We start from the raw sequence: 14628 nt of genomic DNA on the forward strand, positions 1-14628 counted from the left end.
AGTGAGTAGGTCCTTACTGATCACTCTCTCTCAGGTAATTCCTCATTTTAACCTTGTGAATCAGCCGTTCCTCCTCCATTGAGGCGCTTTCAATGTGAGCAGCACAAAAAAATTGGAAATAAAGTGTCCGACGAGACAAAAGACAAAAGACGCAGCACAATGTGGCGCAAAGTGTCATTTACAGGCAGTTCGGACAGTCCAAGAGAAAACAATGCAATCAAACTGATGCTTGCGTCACGTCCAGGACGCAGTGATACACCGTCATAATGACCTCACAAAATTTCACGCTATATGAAGTTAACTAGTTAACTGAGGTTCGAAAGCAGGGTCACGCCTCAACCACTCCTCTCATCACCTGACAAGCCTACTTATACCTGGCCAACCCATCCAGCCCTGTTCGTCTCAGATCTCTCAACCCCCACACTGAGTCTCCTTCTGCCCAGCGTCCAGTGTACCCTCCGGACCAGCCTGGCTGACGACATCCTCCAACCATCTTTGTTCCTCCCCTCTACATTCATTCACCATCAACATCATCTCATACCTCAGAACATTCATTAAAATGTTTAACTTCATATTGTTGTGATGTGATTCTTGCTAGTGAAACTATTGTTATCTTTGACGCTGTTGGTGGTGCGTCTTGGTTCCTTCGCACCTATCATTGTCTCCGTCAAAGAAACGTCAGTGTGACCTCGAGTGCCATTTGAATATGATTTGCTCATATGGAAACACAATGTTTATGCTAGGTAATGAACCCCGCCCCCTCTATGTTAGTGGATGGATCATGGGCCAAAGTGAAAAATCAAAGTACACATCAACTTTTTTTTTTCCAAAGATGGTTTCTGCCATTTAAGATTTTTTATCACACTGATGTTTGTTCACATGTTTGTTTGTCTGATCACTTTGGTTTTAATTAGTTATTTGATGAAATAAAAAGGGTTTGACATCATGATTGACAGCTGTGTGTGCCAGTCAGTGTGCTCACAACCAATGGTGCTGCTTGTGATTGGTCGGACGGCAGAAACAAGATACTGCAGCTTAAGATGGCGGCGGCCATATCTGGGAAATTTTTGGATTCATGTCTGGACGCTGGAGACGTGTCGTCCATCTTTATTTACAGTGACTGGTACGAAATTATTCATTTTATTATTTAACTGCAAAAGAACCCTGAAACTCTGAAAGATTCTTAAAGTTGTGACTCAGACCAACTTTATAACTTCACAACAACAGGTACAACTACACACACACACACACACACACACACACACACAAGCAATTAAAGTAATTACTTTTATAATGAACCTTTAATGAGGAGAATAAACATTTGAAGGGGGCAGTTGTTACCGTGGCAACAAAGACGATGGTGTTTCTCATGTTTTCTTGTTTATAACCACAGAGGTAACTAAAAATAGGTCCCTCTGGAATTCTCTTACTGTCCTGTGTACAATTTATATTTTTAATGAAAGGATGTGATGTCACTTTGTGTAATTAACCATGTTTGGTCTCACCTTCATCTCCATCAGAATCAGAAAACGCTCAGTCGCTCCTGAAAGGACAAAATGTGGACGTGGATGAAGTTGAGCTTCTATCTGACTGAACGTGACTGAGCCCAGCAAAGATTCACACATTCAGGTGAGATGATGAGATCTTATTTCTGTCTGTTGTGTTCAAAAGACAAATATGAAGACGTGCTGTTTGTGCTGTGCAGCTGTAGAGCTTTTTAAAGAGTTTCATTCTGACTGTGTAACAGCTGCTGTCACACTGAGCTCGTGCACACATTAGGTTACATACAAAGCTTTTCTTTTTCACACATTCATTATTCTGCACTTGTTTTCTGTTGACAGTGAATTTTCCTCCATCCACCCATCTGTTCATCTGTCTGTCTGTGTGTCTGTCTGCTGAAGAGAGATGGAGCTTTTACCGTTTGATATTTCCCCTGAAAGCCCCAGAGGTCTGTGAGTGTTCCTGTCATTGTCATTATGTGCTGTTGTCGTGTGCTTTAATGTTTTAATGATGTCCAGTGCCATCAAACTCCACAGTCTGACTTCACAAATATGTTTTCAGTTATAAGCAGGAGAACAGAAATGTTATTACACAGAAGACAGTTTGTAAAAATGATGATAACATTAAAGGTTCTTCATTTGTTTCCCTTAAAAGTGCTTCAGTGAAATTCTTTGTCAGTGTCTGAAGGCGATGACACATTTACAAACTATTAGAGAAAGAGCTGAATCTTTTCTTACTTATTTAATTTGCATAAAGGCTTAACATTAACTGCTCTTATCATACAGTGTTGAAGCTTTAAACTATATTTATACTTGTTGTTTGTATATTGAATTGGTTAAAGAAGTGATTGTGAAGTGGAAGCAGCAGGTTTTGAGGTGTTAGAGTTTCCATGTACTCGACTCCAGAGTGAAAGAAAGAGCTTTACCTTCAGATTTAATGATTCAGTCACTTCAGGTCATGCTGCCTTTGTCAAATTCTGATCCTTCACCTGTTTTATTGACTTTGAGTTTACTTCCTAATTGTTTTTGCACAGACTGCTAAATGTGTAAAGTAATAGTAATCACATTATTCTCAGTTTTCCATGATATTTCTTCTTTTTTTGAGCATATTAAAACCGGATAGACTGGAAAGTATTGAGGTGATAAATCCTCTCTCAGTCTCTCTCAGACTGTCAGGACAGATTGGGTTTATGTTCCACCTCTTTTACAGAGAAACTGTTTATCTGTACCTTTAGAAGATTCCCACCCGATGTGATTAACTCAGATGGCTCAAGTACAAAACAAGGCCTGGAGATTTTTACTTAATATTTGTGAGGATGTTGGTATCTTTAAATGGCCAGTGCGATGAGGAAGAACGATTACAGCAAACATGACACAATGTTACTTAAACAAAAGTCTGGAGGCGTTAGCAACAAAAAGTACTTCAAGTATCAAAAGTTAGTGAACAGGATGTAACTTAAAACCTGGGACCTTAATTTTAATGTAACGGACTCTGGATAGATTGTCCAGGAAAATCCAACGGATGTGAAGTTATGCACATTCCTGAATATCTTGTCTCTCTTCAGCTCTGCTGTCAGGGAGAGGAAGGGCGAGCGCCTCAACTCAGATGCAGTTGTCCGGTGTACACCACACTTTCAATTAAAAATTGTTGCGATGGGCCAAATTTATAAACTACAATCTAAAATTAATAAAAGAAATAGAATAAAATGTTGGGTGTAAAGAGCACTTATCTAGTCAGAGGTCAAAGGGGCAGACGCTTCAGAGTCTGTGGGTGTTTCTCAAAGTCAAGGATCCTTCCTTGGTAGGATGAGTCCTTCCAAGGAAGGATCCTGCAGAGACAGAGTCCTTCCTAGCATCCAGTCAACACACATTGGAACAGGCTAACAAGTGTCACCGGGCGTTTCAGGGTACTGTGGTCATTTTGGCACTCTCTCATGTTGTAAAATTTTAAACAAATGCAAATACTAAAGTTTGTTTTGGAGTTCCACAAGGTTCTGTGCTCAGACCAATCCTATTCACTCTATACATGCTTCCCTTAGGTGTAGGTGTAGGTGTAGGTGTAGGTCCCTTCTGTACGACATCTATTGCACGTCTGTCCGTCCTGGAAGAGGGATCCCTCCTCAGTTGCTCTTCCTGAGCTTTCTACCATTTTTTCCCCATTAAAGGGTTTTTGGGGTTTTTTCCTGATCAGCTGTGAGGGTCATAAGGACAGAGGGATGTCGTATGCTGTAAAGCCCTGTGAGGCAAATTGTGATTTGTGATATTGGGCTTTATAAATAAGATTGATTGATTGATTGATTGATTAAACTGTATTTTCAGAGTCACGTGACTTTTAGCGCTCCATCTCTGCTGTAAATGATGAATGATGAAATGAATTTCTCTGAAAGAAGGACTCAATCCTCTGTGAAATTCACAAGGATCCTTGACACTGGAACAGTCCTTCGGCGGGACGATGACGTATCCTCCTTGAAATTTGGCAGTGTGAGGATCTTTCCCTGACTTTGAGAGACACCCCGTGTATGCACATGCCTGACTAACCCCACCCTTACCTCACTCTTTCTCCAGATTCGTACCTGCCCTTGTCGACTAATCAGAGATCCAGCTCTGTTAACGGCACCTGGGAGCCTGATGGCGTCACTTTCTTCATCATCCAGGGCCTCGCCAGCCTTGGTGAGAAAAAGATGATAGTTTTTGTCCTCCTGCTTCTGGGTTACATCATCATCCTGGGAGGAAACAGCATGATCATCTTTGTGGTACAAAATAATCTATTAAAGCTCATTTCATCAGTTTTGCCTTAGTCTGACTAAAATGGAATTATTAGTGTCTTAATCCCGCCTTGTTTATTCTCACGCAGGTGCTGACTGACTCAAAGCTCAACTCTCCCATGTATTTCTTCCTCTCCAACCTTTCTTTCGTGGACATCCTCTTCACCACCACCACCATCCCTAAAATGCTGTTGGGCCTCCTGACAGACGTGAATACCATTTCCGTCCCAGGCTGCTTACTCCAGATGCATTTCTTCGTTCAGCTGGCTGTTACCGGTCGTGCCATCCTGACTGTCATGGCGTACGACCGCTACGTGGCCATCTGCAACCCTCTGCGCTACACGGCGGTCATGACTCGGCCCGTCCGGCTGCTCCTCATCGCAGGAGCCTGGAGTTTTGCCGCCTTCTGCACACTACCAGCTACCTCCATGACCTGGCAGCGGCTTTACTGCGGCCCCAATGTGGTGAGGAATGGCTGGTGTGACCTGTCGTCTGTACGGCGCCTGGTGTGTGGTAACACCGTCATAGATAACATTGTGTCCATTTCCTTCGCCATACTGGCACTACTGACCACAGGAGTCCTCATCCTCACCTCCTACATCCTGATTGGTGTTTCCATATCGAGGATGGGTGTTGCTCAAAGGCTCAAGGCCTTCAGGACGTGTGCCGCCCACCTGACTGTGGTGTCCATCTCTTACAGCTCGGCCTCGTTTGTATACATCTCCTACAGGGTGGGAAACTTTTCACCTGAGGTACGAGACGAATCATTCAGCTTTAATACTTACCTTTGCCTTTGCTTTAGTCTCATATATGTCTACCAAAAAATATTTTTAAGGTCCTGTGTTCAGCTCCAGTATTTATAACCTCTATGAAGATAGTAGAGGTGACAGGACAAGACTTTGGTTCTGGAGGTGTGCTGGTTTTGTGTTGTAGTCCAAGTCGTGCTAATCGCATATGAACGGCAGGTAAACTGTCAGTGCGGAGAGGCTGAATGCAGTAACTGAAATGTAGCCTCAGATCCCATCAGCTACTGTCTGACAATAAGTTTGCTTTAATTATAATTTCTAACAGTTATCCACATTCATATGCAGATTTCTGCTTATAGAGAGTGACTCAAATTATCTGTGATCAGAACAGGAAGTCTTTCCTTGGATATCCTCTGACGACACCAGATCAGCCCGAAATATTGGCCCTCGTCACCAGAGGCTTTATCGTTATCTGATTACAGTATTTAAAACAAGATTAGCGAGGAGTTTAAAGGTTCTTCTTTGACCTTGAAAGCAGCAACTTGAGAAAAATCTCCCCATTAGGTCCACCTTGAGTTTCCAAACCTCTCTACCACGTCCTGTGGCCTCACACAGCAGATGGTACCTGAGCTGTCATTGACCTGTGTTTGAAATTCCTTTAACATGAAAGCAGAGACATTTTGTTGCATTGAAGGACCATAACTCTGGACACAGACCAGACGCACCACACAGATATCAGATGGCACATTGCTGTAAAGGCTGTGGGACGTTAAAGCTCAGATTCAGGGGCTGGTTGCACCAACAGGGCTTCTGCCTATAGCAGTATAGTACAGCAGTTCCCACAGTGAAAGTTGTGGATGGTCCCAACAGAAGCGTTCCTTAGCGTCCCCATGTTTGGTCCCCCCTCTGTTGGGGTACCTAGCACACAGATCTGGTACTAAAAGGTGGAGCTAGAAACCCTGCAGTCTGATTGGTCAGTAGAGGACGCTCACTCTGGTTTTATGTAACCTCTGTTCATACATCAGTAAACTACAACTATAAAATGAAAGAGAAAAAAATAACTTCATTCACTGGGCCGACTGCCGGCAACTTTTAAGGTGGAACGTTAACTTGTAATGTTACTCAATGCATGAGTTGATGACGTGAATCCATCAGCACACCTTAAATTTCACTGTGACAACTTTGACCATCACTTTAGTTTTTATATGACACACACTTTTAGTAATGACTTTAAAAATATAGATTAATTTGGAGCGGATTATGTGAAGGTCATATATTCTAATCCTCACTTCCTGTGGGCTACAGCAACACTAAACCCCTGAGCTTGCCTGAGAAGGACTAAATGCACAAAGCTGCTATTTTTAAATATCCCATGGAGAGAGACTCTCACTGCAGCCTGTTCTATTTTGTTGTGAAAATGTGGGCGTGCAGCCTCGTTCTGTGGACGATAAACCAGGTGCAGACTTCCATCTGTGTCACCGCTGATGAGGAAATACAGCGAGTGCTGGACGGAGCAGTGAGTGACAACAACCCCGCCCACATTTAAGAGGACTGTCTGAACACACCGAGGGTCTAGGTACCATGTCTGAAGGCTTACTGCTGGTTCCAGAGGTGCTGGACTGAAAGGGTTTGGTGGAGACGGAGCTTAAGTTGGTGCTCTAAGTCCGACCGAATAGTTACAATGGTTCCACTAGCTAGGCTTAAACATTATTGGGCAAGTCACTCTAAAAATGTAATACATTACTTCTGACATTTTACCTGAATTTAAAAGTAATGTCACTTTACAATATTACTCTCTATGTAGAGTAATAAGTTACTGATTACACTACTTTCACCAAAATAACTTTAGAAGAACAGCTCTGCATGTTGTCTCACAGCAGCTCCAGTTTATTACAGTTCAGCTCTGACCCATTCATGCATTCACACACAGTGGTCATTACTTTGGATTAAAATCCCCAGATTATATTAATAACAGTGTGATGATTAAAGAACAAATAAATGAATGAATGAATATCCTTGGACACAGGGAGGGTCAGACAGAGGATCAAAGTCTGATCATTATGAGATATGATAAATATTCCTCCAGGTGCTCCAGCTTCCTCCCACAGTCCAAAGACATGCAGGTTAATTGGTGACTCTAAATTGTCCATAGGTGTGAATGTGTCTGTCTCTATGTGTCAGCCCTGTGATAGTCTGGTGACCTGTAACTTATCATTATTTCTGATTTTGTTTCAGGTTCGTATCATTGTGTCTGTGCTGTACTCCGCTCTGACTCCTTTCCTAAACCCCCTGATCTACAGTCTGAGGAACGAGGAGCTGAGAGAGTCCATCAGGAGGACTCTGAGCAGGTTCAGACCTGCTGCTGTGTTACCCACAAAGAACGTCCACACAGTGTCCTGACTGGGAGAGGAAAGCTGTTTCATGTCCATTTGGGGTTAAGAGACCGTCTCGCACTAAAACTTATTTAGAAACCATCAGCCCAGTCTCCAGAAGAAAATGTTGGCAATGTTGGTTTCTGCAAACCATGACTGTTACATCTGTATGCTTCATACAGATCACTTTGAGACTCTGGAACAATAATACTGATTGGGTTTTACTAACCTGTGGCTCTTCACAAGCAGCTTATTAGGCACCAAATGTGAATGGTTTGTAGTGACCTGTCGCTGTTTTTTACACACTTTAACCACAGTGCAACTTCCAACCAAAGTTTAAATGTATCACTTACATAATGTCAAGTGTCTGTGGTTTGTAAAAAACGCACAGCGTCAACATTTTCTCTTGCGTTTGGGTCGGCATGATTATTAAATCAGTCTTTTGTATACTGAGCCAATCACATGTTTGGTTAGCTGTTTACTTATCAACAAACTTACTAATTTACTACGTTTGCATTGAACGATAACTTCTTAATTATGATTTGAGTTAAATATGTTATCAACAGAAATATTTTCCTCACACATGAATGGATGAAGCAATATTAAAATAAATGTAAGTTGCTTTTAAAGCTTGTGTGAATACGTCTCACTGTTCATTTCTTCAGTGTTTTTCTATCAACACCTCCTGCTGCCAGAAATGTCTCTGTAACCTGTGTGACACTTTTAACGACATCAAGAGCTCCAGGTGCTCAGTTACAGCCAATCAAGGTCTCAATCAGGCAGCTGACTCCCTGTGACGTCCTCGTCACGCTCTGCGGTCAGAGGGCGGCAGACCATCCGCAGATCCCTCACCTTTAACTCACAGTTACTCAGCAGTGTAACTAAGAGTCCAAGAGCCATACTTCAGCTGAGTATTTATATTTTATTCCACGTGTGACGACTCCCTCCTCCTGGGATCCAGGTCTCCTTTGCTTGGTGGCTCTGCAGGTGCTGATTAACGGCTCGTTAGCTGTGTGAGCTACACCTGGTCCGTCTTTCTCACTTTCCAGTCTGTGATATCACGGCTTCCTTTGGAGCGTCTGGCTCTCCACATTTTGGGGTTCATCTTTGCAAATCTTTAAACAACTGCAGACACTGGACATCTTGCAGGTGAATCTTCTCACTAAGTGTAAATGTCTTTGTCTGAAAATAGTTAATAAATAATGTTAATGCCAAATAAATCATGATGGATTACTAGATCTTAATTTTTGCGCTATTTTGGATTTTTGGGGTGATTCAGTTTTTGAGCATTTGAACACTGATTTATACATCGATTACCATGGCAACAGTTTGGGTCAGCCCTGAAGAATATTGTTCAAACAAAAAATATAACAGTATTAGAAATGATGTTTCATTACATCCAGATGTGTCAATGAGAAAATGAAATTAGAAACTTAAAACATATTTATAATTGAGGATGATCTCAGTTTTACAGTCGTCAAAATTAAAACAAAGAATGGAACCAACACTTTCTTTGAGCTTAAAAACTGCAGGATCAGAACTGTTGCAAAATCTGTTAAATTCAAGGTAACGTCAAATAAAAATCTTAATATCTTAAATTCAGCTAAACTTGTTCATGTCACGGAGGAATGTGCATCAGACTTGAGGTGCTTGATTAACGAGACCTTCATCAGCTTTGTGCGTGTTTATTTATGGAAACTTTTCATGTCCATGACTTTGTTCTTTTGAAACACGCTGACAATCTTCTGCCGGAGCTCTTTACACTGCAGCCCGTAGATGATGGGGTTCAGGGCCGGGGGGAGGACGTGGAACATGACCGACGCCACCTTCCCATTGTCCGCCCACTCAGGCCGACGGTGCATGATCATGGGCGTGAAGCTCGCCACCAACATGATGAGGTAGACGGCCAGGTGGGTGGCGCAGGTCTGCAGCGCCCGACTGTTCAGCACCTTGTTCTTGTTGCTCAGACACACAATGGTGATCCTCAGGTAGGTGAGCGTGACGCTGCCGAGGGAGGAGCTCAAGACGACCACGGCGCTGCCGAGGCCGTAGATGTGATTGATGAGAAGATTTTGGCAGGAGAGCTTAAACAAGGAGGCGTTGTCGCAGAATGGGTTAATTATTAGCCGCCTGCAGCGCGTCAGGCGGATAGTGAGACCCAGGAGGATGGCAACAAAGATGAAGGCTGCCACCCACGCCCCCGCTGACAGCTTCACCACCATCCTGTTGGTCATGATGGTGGCGTATCGCAGGGGGTTGCAGATGGCCACGTAGCGATCAAAGGCCATGATCATGAGCACTGTGTGAGAGGTGCCTGCGTGAAAGTGAGCGCAGAAGGCCTGGACGACACAGTCGATGTAATGAACGTAGCGCTCTGTGACTGGAGTAAAAACGTCACTTAACAAGCGAGGGATGACGGCCGTCGCCCCGAAGACATCGTTAATGCTCATGTTGCAGAACAGCAGGTACATGGGCTGGTGGAGGCTCCGCTCCATGGTGATCAGGACCACCAGGCTGATGTTGGACACCATGATGAAGATGTAGATGAGGAGGAGGAGGATGAAGGCAGGAACAGAGGACTGGGGGCTGACCTTTAACCCCTCGATGGATATGACATCCATATTGAAGGTTTCGTTCTCCATTCTGCAGAGGGACGATCCTGCAGAGGATCAGAGACAAAGAATTCAGTCATCACTTTGCTCGATAACAAACCTGATCTGTCAGAGTGATGATGATGATGATGATGATGATGACGACAGGATAATCCATCAGTGGTTCATGCTCTGCGACGAAACCACAGTGCAGTTGCTGGAAGCATTGTTGGACAGACGCCTGCCAAGCTGCAGTCCACCATTGAAGACAAACAAACAACAAAAATGGAAGGCAGAAAAAAATCAAAGTCCAGGCACTCAGGTCGGTTTGGAAAAATTAAGAAGCCTTTATTTAATGGGCAGGAGTCATTAAAAACACCAGTGCGTGTCGGCTTGCACCTTCCTCAGGGTGTATGAAGACAAGAGAGCAAACAAAGCAATTATAGTTGCAGTCACTTCAGCTGTGAATCATTCAGTCTGTGCCATTTTCTTTTAGGCCTCTAGGAGGCCTCAGTCAAGAATTAGTACAAGAAGACTGTAAGATTGTAACTTCTGGGGGATCAAACAACAAACTTACTGAGCCCCTCTCACAGACTGTCAAATCTTAACTAAATAAGAATAATGTAAACAGAATAGAATCCACAACAGAAACCATACGAGAACAACAGACAACAAAAACGTTTAATTTTTAGCCGCCAGTTTCTCTTGTTCTACCGACCAGTGCCACCAAAAGCACTTGTTTTTCACTGAGTCATTGTTGAGTTTTAGCGGCTTTTTAGCCACCAGACGACCTCAACCAGGTTCTGTGAACCAAAACACAATCTTGCCTAAACAGAACCACATGTTAACCACAGGGTTGTTACAAAATAAAGTTATCAAGTGTCCGCTACATAACAACGTACAAATGTAAGGTATCCATGGTTTGCAGAAACGTACATGTATTCTGCTGATGGAGGTGAAAAGCAGCAAGTTAAAAGAACAAAGGAAAGTGAAAACTAAATCATGAAACACGTGTGAAGTGTAATGTAGAAGACAAAAGTCAGACACAACATGTGGCGTGACGCTGATGGTTTTTGATTTACTGCACGAGGATGTTTTAACAGGAACATATTGCTCACAAAGTCTCAGTAAAAACTGTGATTAGTTATGAACTGAAATTTTGGTTAAAGGAAATGAAACTAAACGGTAATTTTGAATTTAAAAAAGCAGTAATAATATTGTAATTGATAGAAAAAGCAGCTCTAATACTGAAATACTGTACTGACATTCAGAAATCACACTGATTGAAAAATACAATAACAACATTGCAATACTGCAGCTGACCTGCAACCTGCATGTCTTTGGACTGTGGGAGGAAACCCACGGCGACACGGGGAGAACATGCAAACTCCACACAGAAGGGCTCCTCCACCTGAAGGAACCCTCTTGACAATGCCAACCACTGCACCAGCTGGAAAATACAGTTACAATACTGCAGTTACAAATACTACCACTGTACCGTAATTGGAAACACAATAATAATGCTGTAAATAAAAATCCACATAAATAAAACCAACGTACTAGCACCTGTTAGTGACTCTAAAATCTACAGCAACATTTTTACAGTGAGACAACATGTCCTCACGTCACGTCTTCCTGAATCAGACCCCAGTCTGGTTTTATGTGAATTCTTCCAGGTCCTTTATTTTAGTCACTAATTTTGACTCATCAGAATCAGAATCAGAATCAGATTTATCACCCTGCAGGATTTTTACTTTAAATCTGCCTCAGTGTTCAGTGTGTACAAGAAACATATTGAAGGCAAGATTCTGATGATCCTGCACGTGTATGTAAAGACTTCAAATGTTAAGGGTCACATGATCTCTCTCATCAGCACTGTCACATTAAATCAGAGCCACAAAACTAAATAATTTCACTGCAGTTACAGTTCAGTGTCACACTGTACTGTCTGAACTTGAGATGACACATTAGAAACAAAACAGATTTCAATTAAACAAATGGAGGCACCATGCAAAAAGTTTTAGCTCCTTTATGTTTTATATGTGATCTGTTGATACGTCCAAGTGTCCTGCTGCAGCTTTGATAATCTGTGTTTTATCACTGCTGTGCACAACATATCTTCAGCTTATTACATCGACACTGATGTTGTGAGTCTGGAGACAAACAGGATCTGAATCAACCTGTCACAGATGCTGTTTATAAAAACCAGGACCAATCAGGAGATGAGTCGCCACAACGACCAAAGAACTGACAAATTAAATATATTTTTCATTTGCTGTAAGACAATTATATTTTGTGTTACAAGTTCTCTGAAATGTTACAGTTGAAATTGCAAATGAGGCGTTTTCTCATTCTGCACTAGTTTGCATATGTTTACAGAACAAAACATTGGATCCAACTGAATAAGACTGAACACTGGATAAAGTCAGGTTCAAAATTCTCACATTTCACTTTGTCGTCATGTACGGAGTGAAAAGTCTTTACAGAGGAAATTTCAGGTATCCGTTTTATCACTCAATAAATTATATAACACTGTCAACAACCAAAAAGAATACAGACAAGAGTGAAACTGGGATGTCTGGTGGATGTGGGAGCTGCTAAGTGCAGATTTATGACTCAGAGAAAAAACTCACTCTGAGAAAACAGCCTTTAAATATATGGATGGATGCATATGGTCAAATCCCAAACATTTTCAGATCAAAATTAAGACAATAGCGTCACATAAAACATATCACCATGTAACTTCCCCAATTTAAAACTTATATTAGGACAGTTCCCCCACTTTTTTGTTTTAACGCTAATTAATTAAAATCAAATTTCCAGAACAGAAACCTGAACTAAAAGAACACATACATGTGGATTTTGGACATTTTCTTTCCTCTTGTCTGAAGCAAAGTAAATTCTCCTAAAATCTCAAAACTGAGCGATGCATGCAGAGACTGTTTTCAGCTGAGGGTGTCTCGACTGAAATGTTTTTTTTAACAACAAAAGTTTTAATATTTTACACAAAGCAGGTTGAAATCATCCAGTACAAACTCAGTCGCAGTGAAACATCTGACAGTTCAGACACATTCAGTGAGCAGTGGGAGACATCACCGATAGATTGTGTGTGTGTGTGTGTGTGTGTGTGTGTCAGGTTTACCACTGTGGATGTGAGCGTCCTCCAGTCAGACCAGAGCTGAGCTGACAGACACTTTTTATAATGTGTCTCCTGTTGCTCAACAGTTTGTCACCAGGCAACTGTTGCTGTCGACTTGGTGTCAGCATCACTGTGTATGTTGTCGACTCCACATCCATTAAACTCAGAGTCTCTTTTCATCATTTGATATATAATGAATAATTAAAAACATTAAGGATCCTTAAAGTGACTATTATCAATATTTCTCTAACAGTGTATGAAATGTGTTGGGTGCAACCAAATCACCACAGTATTGGTGTTGGTATTGCACGTTACTGCAAACCACTGATGTGTTACATTAGTAGGTTTCTTCATTTTTTAATGTTTCACTTTTTAGTTTTCTGTTGTGACAACACTGCGCCTAAAGCCTCAGTGTGTAAGACTTAGTGGCATCAAGCAGTGAGGCTCATTGTTCAGGAGGGTTTTCATCCACAGAGGTGTCAGTGACACTTTCATATTACGGATCAGTGTTTCTCTGACGCTGTTTGGCATGTCACAGATGGGGAGCTTGTCCAGCCCCTGCTCATGTGTGCTCACCTTTTGTCTCTGATAACTTAAGACCCAGAGGTTCAGGAGGTTTTTCTCCAGGAGCTGAATCATCCACAGAGGTCTAACCCTGTCCAGAACAAACAGAACAGCTGATTTAAACCAGTAAAGATAATAAGTAAAACAGTTTCATGCCTCTAATCAGAGGAACCCCAACACTGCTTATTGCAGCTTCTTACTACACTGGCCGATGCAAAAACATCAAAATGTAAATGTCTCTATCCAGAGTCACTGTTTGGTTTGTCCGTTCTGGGCTACTGTAGAAAGATGGCGGTGCAACATGGCGATCTCTGTAGACCAGGACCTGCTCCTTGTGTAGATATTAATGGCTCATTCAGAAACACAGTCCAGACCAAAGATTCAGGACCAGTACAGAGAGTTGTTGACTAAAGATGATACGCCGTCTCATGGCGGTCACTTCCTGTCGACGTCACAGATCAGAAGCACAGAGAGTCGTTGACTAGAGATGATACGCCGTCTCATGGCGGTCACTTCCTGTCAGCGTTACAGATCAGAAGCACAGAGAGTCGTTGACTAGAGATGATACGCCGTCTCATGGCGGTCACTTCCTGTCAACGTTACAGATCAGAAGCACAGAGAGTCGTTGACTAGAGATGATGCGCCGTCTCATGGCGGTCACTTCCTGTCAACGTTACAGATCAGAAGCACAGAGAGTCGTTGACTAGAGATGATGCGCCGTCTCATGGCGGTCACTTCCTGTGAACCGCCAGCTTTTTACAATGTTACAGAATGGATCGTCGACAGTTGTTTGTTTCAACTCGTCTCATCGCTTTGGTCTGAACTGGTTTTAAAACTACAAAGTAATCTCACATTTCACTTTAAAGAAAAATGTGCAGATTTAAAGAGTATTAATGTAAAAAATAGTTAATTTTAATCTAAAAAGTGGTGCGCTACGTACAATAAACTTAGA

The 14628-nt window shown here is 42.2% G+C and overlaps 2 protein-coding genes and 1 long non-coding RNA gene across 3 annotated transcripts in view; 1 reads left to right on the forward strand and 2 right to left on the reverse strand.

Annotated features, from left to right (window-relative positions):
* LOC144464766 (uncharacterized) overlaps window positions 1-14628 on the reverse strand; it is a 130961-nt gene that overhangs the window by 81631 nt on the left and 34702 nt on the right. The gene's annotated exons all lie outside the window — the stretch shown is intronic.
* On the forward strand, window positions 1041-7429 carry LOC117269325 (olfactory receptor 5J3-like). The gene is made up of 5 exons (XM_033646275.2): window positions 1041-1123; window positions 3065-3120; window positions 4065-4252; window positions 4354-5016; window positions 7246-7429. Exons 1-5 carry the CDS (start codon window positions 1041-1043, stop codon window positions 7408-7410), a joined length of 1155 nt encoding a protein of 384 aa, XP_033502166.2. The 3' UTR covers window positions 7411-7429.
* Window positions 9068-10033, reverse strand: LOC117269315 (olfactory receptor 5B17-like). The gene has a single exon (XM_033646266.2). It carries the CDS (start codon window positions 10022-10024, stop codon window positions 9068-9070), a length of 957 nt encoding a protein of 318 aa, XP_033502157.1. The 5' UTR covers window positions 10025-10033.

This window comes from Epinephelus lanceolatus, chromosome 11 (genome assembly GCF_041903045.1).
Source record: "Epinephelus lanceolatus isolate andai-2023 chromosome 11, ASM4190304v1, whole genome shotgun sequence".
Classification (NCBI taxonomy): Eukaryota; Metazoa; Chordata; class Actinopteri; order Perciformes; family Serranidae; genus Epinephelus; species Epinephelus lanceolatus.

Coding starts and splice junctions, on each gene's coding strand:
- LOC117269325 (XM_033646275.2), top strand. CDS start 1,041: ATGGCGGCGGCCATATCTGGGAAATTTTTGGATTCATGTCTGGACGCT. Junction 3,121..4,064: donor CTCAGATGCAGTTGTCCGGT/GTACACCACACT, acceptor CTCTTTCTCCAG/ATTCGTACCTGCCCTTGTCG. Junction 4,253..4,353: donor ACAGCATGATCATCTTTGTG/GTACAAAATAAT, acceptor ATTCTCACGCAG/GTGCTGACTGACTCAAAGCT.
- LOC117269315 (XM_033646266.2), bottom strand. CDS start 10,024: ATGGAGAACGAAACCTTCAATATGGATGTCATATCCATCGAGGGGTTA.